The 15,949-nt window shown below is 40.2% G+C and overlaps 1 protein-coding gene across 6 annotated transcripts in view; it reads right to left on the reverse strand.

The window, feature by feature from the left end:
• Positions 1 to 9,090: 9,090 nt before the first annotated feature.
• Positions 9,091 to 15,949, reverse strand: part of BNC2 (basonuclin zinc finger protein 2) — a 450,289-nt gene continuing 443,430 nt past the window's right edge. For 4 of the 6 annotated variants that reach the window (XM_074394875.1, XM_074394876.1, XM_074394877.1 and 1 more), the window contains one exon: positions 9,091 to 12,348. In XM_074394875.1, the coding sequence (XP_074250976.1) occupies positions 11,688 to 12,348 (661 nt within the window). In that variant the 3' untranslated portion in view covers positions 9,091 to 11,687. Of the gene's footprint in view, positions 12,349 to 13,966; positions 14,001 to 15,949 lie in introns of all 6 variants that reach the window. The other 2 variants (XM_074394881.1, XM_074394879.1) reach the window with 2 other exon arrangements.

Consider the following 15,949-nt stretch of genomic DNA (forward strand, 5'->3'; position numbering starts at 1 on the left):
GTTTCAGAGAAAGGTCACAGGAGTGGCACTGTGTGTAAGGCTGTTCCTCCCCACCCCGCCCCCCACCAAAAAAAATCAATAGAAGGACCTAGAACACAATAAGTTATGTTCCAGGGCAGCATGGCCTGTATTCCCATCGGAGACCTATCAATGCGAACTAGCACTGTTGGGAAATCTCTTCAGCTCCCCCTGTTAATCAATACCTCTGTTCATTATACATCTTTGATGAATATGGGTAATGATTGGGTGCCCAAGAATCAGGTGACTAAAAATAACTGCTCCTTACTGAGGATCAATAGATTATCCCCCCCAGTATTACTTCAGGCAATTCAATATTCTCTGCCGCCCCTCCCCAACCCCCTACCAATGCGATCCTCTCTAGTCTTCATTGATAGATCAGCTCCGGCCTCAGAGCAGCTTTATTAAATTAGTAGCACTTAATCTACTGTCATATTGTCAACTGACACCAGACAAACTGCAAGTGGCAAGCCTTCCAGCAGCTTAGGAGAGCAAGTAGCCACAACCCAGGAGTTCTGATCAGCTTTGTGCAAAGAGCTGTCTTCATGGGTGCCTCTTCACTGAACAGAAGTATTTACAACATTTAAAACAACTTTTTTTTATTTGAGGGAGAATTCTTACCAATTACAGCCTTATTATGACAGATGAAAAGATCATAATTATGCTTGGATTCCCTGCAGGAATGCCTTCACACATCCGTGACATTTAATAACCACATGCCTCAACGGAGTCTGACTTTTCCGAAGTTGCTTAACCTTTCATTTCTTTGTCTTCACCCCAAAATCCATCTATGGGAGCTCAGAGAAATCAAGGAGGGAAACTCCATCAAGGCTAGGTGTCTGGCATCCCTGATACTTTAGGAGAGACACTCAGTCGGTGAGACCTGAGCCTGGGTAGCTCCTTACTGGAGGCCTGAGGGATATAGGCAGCCTGTCCAGAGGCCTGGGGCCAGGGCATTGCTCTAGAGTCCTGGTAGCTTAGGTGTCTGCATTAGAAGCTACAGGAAACTGGAGAGATTTGAGCAGATCTGGCTCTGCCAATGGAGAACAGAAAATTCTAAATTGAAGGGGAGATTACAGCAAAAGTTCCAGTCTTGGTTAGTCTAAATTTTTTTTTTTTTTTTTTTTTTTGAGACAGAGTCTCTTTCTATTGTCCAGGCTGGAGTGCAGTAGCGTGATCTCAGCTCACTGCAACCTCCACCTCTTGGGTTCAAGCGATTCTCCTGCCTCAGTCTCCCAAGCAGCTGAGACTGCAGACCCCCGCCATCATGCCCAGCTAATTTTTTTTCTTTTTTAAGTAGAGATGAGGTTTCACCATATTGGCCAGGCTGGTCTTGAACTCCTGACCTTGTGATCAGCCCGCCTCAGCCTCCCAAAGTGCTGGAATTATAGGCGTGAGCCACTGGGCCCAGCCTAATTTTTAACTTGGATTGGTTTAAGAGTTGGGGGTGATATTAAACACTGCTGAGTCAAAAGCACCTTTTTAAAATAATTTCAACTTTTAGCTATAGGGTAGTACATGGGCAGGTTTATGACATGGGTGTATTGTGTGACACTGAGGTTTGGGGTACAAATGGTCCCATCACCCAGGTGGTGAGCACAGCACCCAGTAGGTGGCCTTTCTGCACCTACTCCTCCTTTCTCAGTGTTCACTGTTCCCATCTTTATGCCCGTGTGTGCTCAACGTTTAGCTCCCAAAATGCACCTTCTCTATGCTTCATCCACGGTCCCTGCACAGCACGACAGGAGGAGGAAATGCTGCTGATTATGACATCTTTCCATCTGCCAGTTTTATTTCTAGATTATAACAAGGACAATTTGTGGAAAGCTGCTGCCAAGAGACTATAAACGAAAAGACAAGCATTCAGTCTGAAAAAATATGAAGTCATCATCCTGGTGGCCGCTGCCCACAAATTTGAAAGAGTTGAGGAAGAAAATTTATTTTTGAAAAGCTCAGGTGCCGAGACACCTAAGTTCTTCCTCTAGTCTTCTTTTCCTCAAAAGAGCAGGGGCTAAGGCTTTGGGAAAAGGACCTCTGGAAAGTCACAGAAAAGGCATCCGCAAAGGGACGGAGGAAGACGGAGGGCAGTGTCTGCTGTGCTCCACTGGGAGTGCCTGGGACCTCTGCAGCTCTGACCCAGCTTTGCCATCATCTCAGCAAAAGAGGAGCCTGGTCTTCCTGAGAAGTCTATTCAATAATACAGTGGTTCAGTCCAAATAGGAGCTTGGCTCTGAGTCCGCCAAGAAGTGTGCTTAAATACGGTGACTTATGCCGAGCTGAGGGGCTGTTCGGCGCATTCTGTAAAGATCTTTTGGCGTGTGTGCAGGGTTTTTGAAATCAAAAAGGTAGGAAGAGATCAGTGACTGATAAATCTTTAATATAAAAATTGTACAAGAATTTTGATACAAATTACAAGAGGTATTTGGACAAAATATGAATAAAATTCCATTTACATCCCCAAACCCTTATGCATTTTATGCAAAAGACATACTGTAGGCAGTTATAGTACAGAAAATACAACCAAAGGAATATAGCAAATAAAACATTTTAATTACCTTACACTACCAATAAAAACAAAAAGCAAAACAGAACAAGACAAAAATAAAACGCTTGTTTAAGGTACATACAGTATTTAGGAAGCTACCAATGTCACAATGATTAGATCGGGGCGATGCAAGCTGACCCCATCCCTTGGTGCAGTTATCTTTTGTAGTACAGACTTTGATTCCGCGGCAGGCTTATTGGAAGAGACTGGTTTTATGCAGATGAGAACAACATAAACCAAAAAAAGGACTCAACTACTAAACTCTGAGAGAGGGAGAGGACATATCTTGGTGAAAATTCCTTTCTTCAAGATACTTCAATTCCCTTTGGCCACTTTTGCTATCAAATATGAAGGCTGAGTCTAACATGTTTGTCACTGGAGACACACCAATGGGTCTAGAGTGAGTGACAGATACGTGTTCTCCCTGCCAGGTGAGGGATCTTGCTAGTTCTAAAAGGACTATTCCATCAGCAGAAGGGGAGAACAGAGCACTTGCTTTCCCAGTTCCCCAACCTGCCCCTTCCCCTCACCTTTGGGGAAGAGCAGCAAGGACTTCATGGAAGAAGCCAGGCAGGGTGTGAGGGGAGCGGGGAAATGGGCATTTGCCTCACTTGGGAACCACCCACGGGTGTGTCAGTCACCCTCAGACTGCTGAGTGAGCTCCACATGAAGAGCCCAGGTCGCCTCAAGCCCAGGTCTTCTCCCGATTTCTAAACTGTCCTCACCCCTCTGACCTTCACGTCCCCATGTTTAGCTGTCCTGCATTCTTTGTACTGGCACTGGCAGAAAAAATGGTAAGATTCTCTGCAGGGCAGCTGAACCAAAGTTTGCACAGGAAAGTGAATGCACCATATATTAGACATCTTAGATAGTCTTATCAGGTTAATATATAATACTAGAACATCTCATTCACGTAATTCACGTTATGTAAACCCTGGATAGGGTAGAACACACGTTTCCAAAGCGATTAAAACCAGGATGAGGGAGAGCATGTTCTACCTTCTTGCTCAAACACTATTTTTTTTTTAGGGGGGTAGGTGAGATCAGAAGAGCAAAGGGTGGGATTAAGAAGGACGATGGAAAAGTCAGGGGAGATTAAGATACATAACGAGGAATGGATTACTTTGTACAAAGACATGCAAAAACACTCCAAATTGAGTACTAGATTAAAAAAAAAACAACAGCCTTGGTTTATACATCTCAAGTGAACCTATTAACTCAGCACATTGTCTGGGAGTTCAAGAGCATCACACCTCATGAACCGATGCTTCTCACAGTGGCTACAGCACTGATTCACAAGTAGGGTAGGGGATGCTTTGTCTCCTAGCATGGAAAAGGCAGGCAGTGAGGCTCCCACTGAAACAGTGCCAGCTCAGTTCACCTTGCAGGGACTGGAGCTTTCTCCCTGTCTTTTGAGAAACATATCCAGGGCCAGATGAATGGAGCTCTCTCACACACCCAGGGTCTCCCTAGAGTCACCTCTCAGTCCTTGCATTCCATGACAGAAGTGGGCAGAGCCAGTGAATAATTGATGGATTTGCCATCTTAGCTGTGCATTATCTCAACATCACATTTGGCAACAGGAAGCCTTATAAAATCTTGGTATAGCACTTAGATACTCTCTCTTCAAGAAATATACTTTTAATACTATCTACTTCTCTCCATTTTTCTTAAAATACCTCTTTCTGCTCTTCCTTCCCTTCAAAGATTTTAAAAAAAGAAAAAAGTGTAACAAAGCATTAAAAAAAAAACTATGACAAGTGTCCTTAAGCATCCCTGTGTTAAGGGGTGAAAGCTAATATCGGTGAGCAGACTTGTGCAATTTTGGCAACTGGGTTTTCAATTAAGATCCTATTAAGATGTCTGATAAACGATTGTAATATACACACACTGCGGAACTGAAGAAGTATTAAGTCGACTACCTGCCTTTTCTCTGACCCAAGAATCCTTGCTCAAAGTGCTTTTCTTCCGAGTCCTCAGACTGGTTCATGAAATGATGTAGCACAGATTTGTCAACATAGATCTGTTACATTGCCTATCCCTAAATCTGTTGCTTTCCTCACCTTGCTAAAGTTCCCATGGAAGATGATACCAATACCTGCATATATCTTTTCTGGTTCGTATCTTGTTGAAATGGGACTGTTTGTAATGGGGACAGCTATCGTCTGTGAGACCCGCTGCGGGAAGGTTGGAAGGAAGCATGACATCCTTTACTTCCAGAAAGAAGATGTGCGAAAGATCTTGCATCTCTTTTAGTCACTACCTACCACTTTTAACCATCATTTGAGTACTTCAGTATACAAAAATAGCAGCTAATCCTGACACATTGTTTGGGCTCAAGACATTTTGGAATGTAACATTTTCATGTATTCTTCCTTTGTACTTTTGGTCCCCCGTCACTCGATTTTCTAAAGCTCACTGTACTTGTACTTACCAAACTTCTTCAAAGTGTAGAATTTACCTTTTACCCAGAGGGTGGTCCTCGTTTTAATGATTAAAGTCCAAAGCCTGGTGCCATTTTTTTTTAGATTGTCGGTCCAGTTGGACAAAATAAGTTAATCTATCATGTTACACTATGGATTTGGAGGGGTCATTGAAAGACACATTTGTACATCTAGATCAATGATTCGATGGCACAGATAAGAAAAAGAAAACTACCATGCATAACCAGTTTATAACGTGCACTTTTTGAAGGGGAAGAAAAACATTTTAATCTTTTCCTTACAGATTGGGGGCAATATAATCTTACTTATGCCACTGACTTGCAGGAAAATTTGCTCTAATTATAGAGTCACACCCATTACTCCCAAAATGGATGGGCATGGAATTGCAATACTTAAGTTTTCAAAGAACCAAAGGATGCTGTCACAGACAGCGTCTCTCCACTGACCCTTTAGTTAAGAAGTCATCTTGTTACCGTCCACTTAATAGCTGGAGAGGGCATGGAGAGGCAGCCTTGGGCTTCCCAAAGACACAGTAGGCGTGTGTATGTGCTTGTATGTTAGGAGGGGAGGAAGAGAGGGAAGAAGAGAGAGGGGGAAGAGAGAGAAAGAAAGAGAGAGAGAGAGAGAGAGAGAGAGAGAGAGAGAGAGATTGTGGATGTGTGTGTACATCAGATAACTCGATGGGAAAGCCTAGACCTTGTAGTCAATTTCTCCTTCACAAGGGGATAAACAGGCAATTACGCATCCTTTTATATTTGATGGCCAAGTGCTGAACTGGAAAGCACACTATTAGTTTGTGTCCCTTCAGGGCCAGGGCAATAAGTAGCCAGGAGAGCTGGGCTGAAGCAGAGAGGGTGTTGTCTGCTGTTAGTGTGACAGTCTTGTCAGCGGCGTTCACATTACTGGAAGGTAATAAAGTGACAAGTACGTTATTAGAAAGATATGAGGTGAAATTGAACTGAAGCTTCTTGCTGCTCAGTCCTGGCTTTTTTCTTTCGTCTTTTGTAATGGTCCACTATTTGTTACAAACTGAGCCCTGTCTTCATACCCCATATAAAAAAGATTTTTTTTCCCTGCAGTAAAGGTCAAATGAATTTACAACAACACTTTAGAGGAAAAGAATAAAGATAGTTTTATGACAACTATAGTATGTTGCTTCAAAAATATATATAGCATTATAATGAACAATAATGCTGATCCAATTCAGTGTACTTGTAAAAATGCTTTTTTTTAAACCTTCTGTTATTAAGCATTTGGATTTTTCAACAAATGCCAAAAAGACAGTATTTGACATACAGTTATTGCCAAATGACCACAAAAATCATTTTGTGCAAGATGTGGGAAGGATGAGGATGATGAAACCACACAAGGACGGATGGGTGTGTGAGTAACAGCGGTAGGAGGTAACTCACTGGTCAGCTGTACAGCTGGATTCACATAATACTGTTTGAAAATGACCATTTATGGTGAGCAACACTCCAGCTAAAGGAAATACGGGACCCGTCTGGGACAGACCAAACATGACCTTAGTACTAACGCAAGCAAGACCATCACATGTGGTTTACCTCTGAGGGAAAACATGAAAAGTTGCTTATGTACCTCACAGAACGGTGAATGAGCTCCCATTTTGCTCAAGGTCTTCAGCCTAGTACTAATGACAATCACAGCTTTGTTGTGTCGCTACAGCGGCCAGCAGGAGCAATGATCAAGAAAGGGATGGTCTAAGCTGGTGTCACTTGCACCTACTCCTCCGTTTGGATCAAAACGGGGTTTTACCACTGGCTTTTTCTATAGCCCAGCTGACCCCTGGCATCTTTTGCTTCGCAGGGGATTCCAGCAAGTGTTTCCTACTCAAAAACAAAGCAAACGCAACCAAAACCTGACAACTGTTTGCTCTTTCTGACCCCAAAGGAACTTCAGCTATTCCACGCAGCTCCTTGCTTTCCTAATCCCTTCCTCAGCGCTGACTCACCTGGTCACGGGAACTCTGCAGGGCGCTAACATCAATAGTCCTTCCTCTCCAGCAAACACTTCAGTGCATTAGCGATTTCCTTTTCTAACTACCCTCTACTTAGTTCTGATGAAGACACTGTGATATTTTTTGGTACCTCTTACTGCCTATCTTATTCATTTAGATTCATCCCCCAAAAATAGACAATGCGAGGGAAAAGCAAAACTACCTAAGTATTTCGAGTTTTGCGGAAGTGATTCTCAAAAATTAGTTTGTTATAATGTATAAACAGAAGTTCTTAAGAAAAGGGTGTAACCACAAGATGAAAGTTTCTTCTGGATGATTTGTTTCTTGATGATAGCAGGTGTAGCATGTCTTATGACAGCTGAATTTTATTTACTGTTAGTCAATCTAACCCAATACTAACAGACCAGATACAACTTAGGACTGCTCAGGTCAACTTGTCAGCAGTTAGCAGCATGTCTGTCTCAATCTGGTGACTAGCTTACGTTTTCATTGTCAACAGCCCTCATTCTCATTTGCTTGGCATACACCTGGGGTGTGTACAGAGAAAGGGGGAAAAAAAGGTCACTCTGTATTTGTGGGAACCTCGTGCATAGCTTCTCCTCAGTAAAATGAGGAGACTGCCTCTGGAACAGCCCATTCTTGATATATTCAGACTTCCCCCCCGCCCCCCACCTTAGAGCAATGTATGCTAATGAAGCTGTTAACCAGTTAAGTGCCTTTCTTCTCTTACTGGAAAGGCCTGGAAATTCATGACTAAAGAAGTAACACTATGAGTACAGTGGCACCATTGTGCCAAAAAGGTTTCAAAAATGTTTGCCATGTTGAAAAGGGAAACACCTTCAAACCTTTAAAAGGCAACAGGCTGAACAGGGCAGCTGGCTAAGATCTGGAATGAGTTACATTGTGTTGACTTATTTAAATACAATTAATACCAGAACAAAGAATGCCAAGGATTTTTATCACACATTTAAACCAAATTACTTATTATCTATCCTTTTCCTTGCCTTCTTTCCATAGCATGCAGATATTCCCGAAAGCAGACTAAACCTGTTATTTACAAAAACATAGTTTTATATGATCAAGACAGTAAGTTTCAACATCAGCTAGAGAACATGCACAGTAATACCAGCCAACTTTGTACCTGTGATAAACTCTGGCTAAAACCAATCACACAGAAAGAAGCTTGTTTGATGAAAATCTACATCACTATTAATTTTCAGCCAGCACAGAATGGATGTGGCTTGGGAGGAACTGTTTTAACAACAGGAAAGTCCTGTGAAAAAATGCATGAGTAGGAATAGGCAAAGATGAAGAGCTCAATGACTAAAATGCTGATCTCTTTATCCTTCCTGTTTGCAAGTAAGCCGTGGGATCACCATCTTAACTAGAATTCTAGTTAAGCCCAAATGCTACAGTCGAGAACAAGGAAAACTTTAGGAACCGAAGAGTTGTACATTTTATGATTTTCCATTGCATGTACTACATCCATCCACTGCCCCATCCCTTTTAAGCAAATAGGCTTTATACTGGAAAATGTTATTTACTCATTTAGAAGGCCACCGTAACAACTGGGCACTTGAGGCACAAAAGTAGTAGCAAATAGGGGAGACACTTCAAAAGTGTCAGCTGTCCAGGACTTACTGCCATTTCTCTGACAAAACACAAGTGAACATATTCATGTTTCCAAGCCAGGGAAACTACTAGAATCTCATTACTTCTGGACTTAACTGGCTATACACATTAACTTAGTTTGCAGCAAGTAACAAACATTTGATCTAAGCCTGGTTCATTTGCTGATGTGACCTGCTAACAGCTATATAATTCACTCAGGAGAGCTATCTGACCTTTTATTTGACATTAAACAGACTAAACATTGCTTTTGTACAAGATGAGTTCTAATAACTCAACCAAGTATAACTTTTCAAAGTTGCTGAAATAAAAACGTGTATTTGTTTTCATAAAGCTACATGTAGTCTATGCACGTTGCAAAAGCCAGAGTTTCTATGTTTTGTTGGGATACTAAAAATATTTTCCCACCCATTTTGAATCTAATCATTTGGTAATGGGGCAACAGCAAAATACAGAGAACGCCGAGAGGACCAAAATGTTTGCAAACAAACTTTCATTATTCTAGTTCAATCTTTCACAAACATACTGTACAGAGTCTTAAATGGTATAAAACAAAGGAAAACATCTCTGTCTATTCAATTTAACATAACACCAAAATAAAGCAGTTAAGACTTTGGGGAATTCAAAGGTACAAGAAAACAAAAACAGTTATTACTAATTCCTCAGCTTTTACCATAAACACTTGTTATTTAACACAGTGTTTGATATAGTTTCTTTTGTACTGCAAATACTTTTGGTCTTTCCTCCCTGTGGAACAAATGAAGAATTCAAATGAACTCCATGGCATCCTCTGAAAGAGGTGAAAAGATAAAGCTCCTAGACACAGCTAGCTTATCTTTAAGAATCTATTGTTTCTGAAATTTTCACAAATAAAAATACTGAATCCCCAACTAATGATACTTATTTTGGGAAACAATAAATACTGTGAGGTACAATAAATCCTACAGGAATAATAATAACAACAGAAACATATTAACAGTTTCCTTTGGCAAATTTAACGGAAGTGAATGCTGATGTGAACATAGAAAAAATAATTACAAAAACATATGAAAAATGGAAACAACATAAGTTAAAACGAAGGGGTATTTCTAACTTTTAGACTGATGAAATGTCTGAGGCCATTCAATGCAAGAAAAGAAATACATTCTCTTTAAATTATTGTGTATTGTTTGACAAAATATTCCTTGTTTATTTATCTCTTCTTTTCCCCTCCACTTAAAAAAAAAAAAAAAAAAAGACAACAAAACAGTCTGCAATGCACACCCTAATGGTTTTGGCTGCATACTGAACTTGAGTAAATATCATCATTTAGTCAGTATGTTGTGGTAGCTGAGGCTGCCGATGTGGTTAACCAGCTCAGGCAACATGTGTAAACATCGGAAACAAAACAAAACAAAAAAGGTTTGGAGAATAGTCTCTCCCCTCTCTCTCACTCTCGATTGCTTGGTTTCAGGCTTGCTTTCATTTCTCTCTGACAAATCGTGTGGGGAAACACAAAACACTCAACAGTGAGACATCCTGCTTTAAAACCCCCTTCTTCTGGCTTTTCAGAAAGGAGTGTTGCTCAATTCAAGTTTAGCACATGTTTTCAAAGCTTCCAAGTACTGCTGCTGCTAAACGCCTTTTGATTTTGTCTATCAAACAGGCCTGAATTACGGTAGGACTGCAGAAATTTGCAACAAATTAGACAGCCATACAACAGGCCGACTCAGTTCAGGGGATTTCTTTTTAAAGGATAAGGGTTAGGGCCTTGGAAATGAGTGTTCAACTCTTTTACTGTATTCATTTTTGTTCCGTAGTGGGTAATTTGGGCTTTTGTATCTTGAAATATTATCCTGACTCTTAAGAATAAATGCCTTGGCTGTTTCACACCACATAATTTTGTTTTCCTTTTATGTAACTTAACATATAAGCAAGAAGGATGCAATGTTGATTCTAATAACATTCGGCACTTGAAAGAATCACCAAGTGTTTTTTTAAAAAGCGGTTTTTGGTGGCCAACAAATTGGCCTGTGGTTATGTTGAGTGACTAATTGTATTTTCTTTTCTGGAAACTTGTGCAAAGTTGGCAGTTCTGTGTTAACACTAATACTTTTGTTTGGCATTTGTGCCCTATACTGACCAGACCATTTTTATACAAGTGAAGTTTTTTTAAAAAAGACACTTACTGAAGTATGGCAATAGTTTAAGGATAAAAAAAGAAGCATGGATATTACACATCCCCTTGTAGTGTATGAAAAAAAGTGCATGACGGGATTTATGTACTAGTACGGGACATTTTTAAAAATCAGATCTGTGCTGTAAAGCATGCCAGCACCTCTTTACCACTATTATCTAACAGGTAGTAAAAACAAGACCATGTTTTTTTTTGTTTGTTTTGTTTTTTTAAAAATGTGCATTAATGCTAACATAAATGAATAGAGCTAGCCAGCAAACTATTTTTTTCCTGCATATCTAACAGCTGGATGTAACTGTAAAAATTAAACAAAAGTTAAACAACCATCAATACAATTGTTTTACATCAATGGCCCCTCAAGGCTAAATATTTACAGGTGAATCTGCCATGCTTAAATTGAGGATTCTTTCAAAACCTTAAAGTTCACAAAAGACAACTGTAAGAAGGTCCTTTTCATTTCTTTTTTCTTTTTTTTCCCTTTTATTTTTGCAGGCGACAGTCATGGGTACAACAAATTGTCTCTTTGGGGAAGACCAAGAATTATTCTGTCAAAACTGGGGCTAGTTGCACACTCTGTGTGTGTGTGTGTGTGTGTGTGTTTAAAGGGGTACTCTGCTTTCACCCTCAAATCAAAGATCCCTCACCTTCCCCAAAACCATAAAGGAAAAGTAAAAAAAATTCAAAAGCACCTAGTGTTTATCTTATTTATCTCAAGGAAATATGTGTGTGTTTACGTAGCCACAGAGCATATATAAATGCGCGCGCACACACACACACACACACACACACACACACACACAGGCACACACCCCGAGGACATAAGCGCACACTGACTATGGCAGTTCAAACACGTAGGCCATCTGGTGAGAGCTGGCATTTGTAGTGTCCATTCTGAGACTAATCTACTGAAGTGAAGGGAATGTTTTTGTGGAGATTAGGGTTCTGACTGTGCCGATTTCGGCTTCGTACAGAGGAAAACATCATATTGCAACCTGGGACTTTGCACTTGTGCATTTCTCGCAAATGCACAGTTTTGTAGTGCACTCTCAGGGTCCCCTTGTTGCTGTACATTTTGTGGCAAATGTTGCACATGATCCCACCATTGCTCCCAGACAAGCTGCTGAACATAAGAGATCCCGAAACTTCAGCTCCTAGGCTGCCAGGGAGGGCAGGGGCCTCGGCCTTGTGTGCCGACTCCCCACTGTCACTCGCCCCATCAATGTCATCGAGAAGAATCCCCTCGTCACTGCCTGCATCAGATTCTCTGGAGGAATGGATGCTGCTGCTGGACTGGAGGCTGGAGGTGGTGCTCAAGTCAAGGACCATGTAGTCCTCCGCCATGCCTCTCCCATACCCGTTCAGGTGGGAGTCTTCAGTCCCTGCGGGAGAGGAGGCGTCTTCCCTGACATCGAGCCCCAGAGGGTGCTGGGCACCATAGATCTTCGCCAAAAATTCATCGCGGAGGTCCTTGCTAAGGGAGGGCTGCGACGAGTCCAGGCCCATGTCATCGAGTTCTTTGGTCAACAGTTTACGATGTAGGTTTATGTTGGCACTGTGTCTAGGAAAGTAAGAGGGAAGGGCGGGGGGTAGGTGAATAGGGCGTGGGGAGGGGTGAGAAAAAGGAGAGCATTTTAAAATTGATTCAGCTTTCACAAGGTATCAAATAAGCACATTCACTGCTAATTACGCCATTATAAAAGCAAGCATTCCCCTATATCCTCAGGATCTGGGAGTTAGTGGTGGTGGTGGGAGGTGCAATCAGGGGAACTTGCCATTAACATAATCTTTATAAGAGAGTAAAATCTATCAATTGTAGGATGAATGCAAACCCATGCACCTTTTTCTCAATGACTTCTCTGTTAGTTTTACTATGTAGCAGCATGAGCTGCATAGAATCTCATGACAGAGATTTTGGAATATATATTAAATAGAATAAGAGAACAGAAACTTTCTGCTTGTCTAAATGGGATAGTCTAAATTTACCTAGAAACAACAAAAATAAATATATTTTCTATACAGAACACTGTATTTTGAGGTATAGAAATAATTCATTTTTTAAAAAGTAAATAGTCTAGATAATTTAGATATAACTTCAAAAAATAATGATATCTTCCTTCTCAACTCTCTATATTTCAAGTTTTAAGGAAAAACAATAGCTAAACAGATTAAACAATTTGAAATAGGGTTACAGACTGTCTTTAACAACACAAATGCCTTTTCTCAGAATCATTTAAGAATCCAGTTAAATCTAATAATAAAATACATTTACTTTTTAGAAGTATCTGCATTTTAGAATCAAAAATGTTTGAGTAATTCTACTTTAAAATTTAATTAAGACAAAAACTGAAAAACAGAAACTTTTTAAAAAATAAAGCCCACCCACCTTTATATATATATATAAAAAGTCATAGTAAACAACAAGAAAAAACCCAAAGGTACAAAAATTAAAACACAGTAAGTACAAAAAAAAAATCAAGCACAACAGTAACATAGGTTTCCTCGATTTTAACAACTGAAACCCCTACTTTACTTAGACAAGCAAAACTTTTATTCTACTCATTGAGTGCTTTGCTTGTGTGTGTGTGTGTGTGTGTGTGTGTGTGTATATATATATATATATATATATATTAAAAAGACAGGATTTGTCCCAGAGAATCCGTTGGGACATTGTGATTTACAAAGCCTGATATGTTATCATCTATCTGAAATCATTGCCTTTGTATTTATATCCCCCATTTATTTTTAAAGTGCCCTTGGGCATATACCTCTCTCCACCTGCAAAGGCTCGCATGTTCAACAGTACCTAAATTGAAGGTTACCCTTCCAAAAAATAAATTACTGTATCTATAGATAAATAAAAGCTTCTCAATACTGGCGGAAGCTCTACATCTTGGAGAAGTAATTGTGATAAAAGAAATGACCTAAATGGCTGATATAAAGTTCAACAGACCTCCCGATTATAATTAAAAGTATGGAAGACCAAAATACATCATTCCATTTGGTGACAAACACGGCTGATATTTCTTAAGAGATGGTTGAGAGGTATGTGCCTCAGAGACAAGAAAGGTGGGGAAGACTTCTCCACCTTTCCACACAAGACAATATACAGCACTCTGGGTTTTAAGGGGCAGAAGGCAGCAGCCCTCTCCAACTGCACTTAGGAAGGCTGAGCTTACCTTGTGACAATAAGATCAGCTTTCTAATCTTTTGCTAAATCGATCACAAAAGAAAGCAAGAATGAGAGACAGAGAGAGAGAGAGAGAGAAAGAGAGAGAAAGAGAGAGAGAAAACAAATTCACATTCTAGACATCTGGTTTTGAAAAACTTAAACAATAAAATAGGGATTTAAAACATCTGATCACAAAATTATTTTCTGTCATAAGCGATCATCCCATATGCTGTCTTGATGATTTTCAGATCAGCTGTATAATCCAAAAATCATAAATCAAATTAAAATAAACCAAATTCACAGCATCATCACCATCATCCACAAATGAGTTCTAAACAGATGCATGCAGTGTGTGGTTATGTAAATGATAAACAGAAGTTGTCCTCACGGTCCCTGCTCTGACACAGTAATTCCCCGTTCCCTTGGCGTCAGATGGCAGATGACTCCAAGTGCAGGTTGCTAAGCAAAGTGCAGGAAATGCCTACTGTGAGGTCTTTACTCTGACATGTGGGTACAACGCCACCAGAGTTATTACAAGAATGTGGAAGTAGAGCTATGCTATGCGCTATTATTCTATTGATAAAACAATCTGCCAAGTATAAGCAGCTCACGAAATCCAACCCCTCTGTTTATTATTTTTAACACCTCCCCTTTTCTTAATTTCACGAGCACACATTTTGCAGTGAGTGTAATCTAGAACTCTGTTGCGTCTCACACACCTGCAGCTACCACTTCCTAGGTTCATTGCTGAGAAAATAGCAGCCAGACACACAGCAGTCACATCAAGACACACTGAATAAGGAAGAATAAATTAACATTGAGAAAAGGACACACTGATCACCCAGATGGACACATCTTCCCTTAGATGACTTGTGAAATTACACATCTCCACCAATATGTTACCAGGAAGAGATTGTCTCTTCTTTTCTCACTTACAGCAGTAGAAATCTGTAATCTAATTAGATGATGTACCAGCCCTCAATATCTGTCAACCAAACGATGTGCAGAAATGTGTAGACCAGCTCTGGCACTCTGTTCAACAGTGTCCCTTTTCCGCTGTCAGCAGTACTGTTGGCCTCTGCTAATATAATTACACTGACTTTTATTCAATTAAGTGCCATCCCTCGCTTTAAAAAAAAAGCTACTTTATCAATTGATTCAGGTGTAATACAATAATAAAGATGAACTCATGGCTGTGCATTAGCTCTGCTCTTCATAACTTCAGTACACGGGTTCATTCATGATAGTCGATTTCCATTATGCAACCACAGTTCAAGAGAATTGATTCTTTTATGTTCAATTCTTAATCTATTTCATTTTTGTTTAATAATCCTCCTAAATGCCATATGCAAAACACTTGAAGTGGAGATAGGAATGATGGACTGAGGAAAGTCTGCGGGTTCACTCTCATGATAGTGGGCTTGAAGATTTTCTCACAGACTCACACAATATTCCTAAGATGTCAGGAAGGAAAGCAGAAGGAAAGCAGACTAAAATTCTTTTGAGAGTACTGATTCTGCCCCATGAGAGGTTAGGGTTCAGTCTCCGTAGAATGGACAAAAGACAGTACTTGATTTTAACAAAGACCTATTGTTGGACTGTTGAATCAGTCAATCCAGACCATTAGCTGTCATAAAATACTGTCCTCATGAGACACAAAGACCTAGGGTTAATAGCAATTTGAGGAATACTACAAGTTTATCTGGATCAGCAAAACTGAAGAGGTGAAAAGAAAGGGAAGATGGAAGAGACACAGAAAGAACTCTCACCTACTGATAATCAGATGTAGAGAGAAGACCCTAAATTGGGAGGAAGGCCACAGAGTGCTAGAAACAGGAGGAGGACTACCTGGTAGAGGAAGCCATACTCTGTTCTATGTAACAACTGGAACAAAGAATCCAAGGAGTAACCAGTTTTGAATTCTCCCAAGATAGATAGAGATGGTTTTTCTAGAAACAGATTAATGTTCTGAATATTTATCTCTAGGAAA

This window comes from Saimiri boliviensis, chromosome 2 (genome assembly GCF_048565385.1).
Source record: "Saimiri boliviensis isolate mSaiBol1 chromosome 2, mSaiBol1.pri, whole genome shotgun sequence".
In the NCBI taxonomy this organism is placed as follows: domain Eukaryota; kingdom Metazoa; phylum Chordata; class Mammalia; order Primates; family Cebidae; genus Saimiri; species Saimiri boliviensis.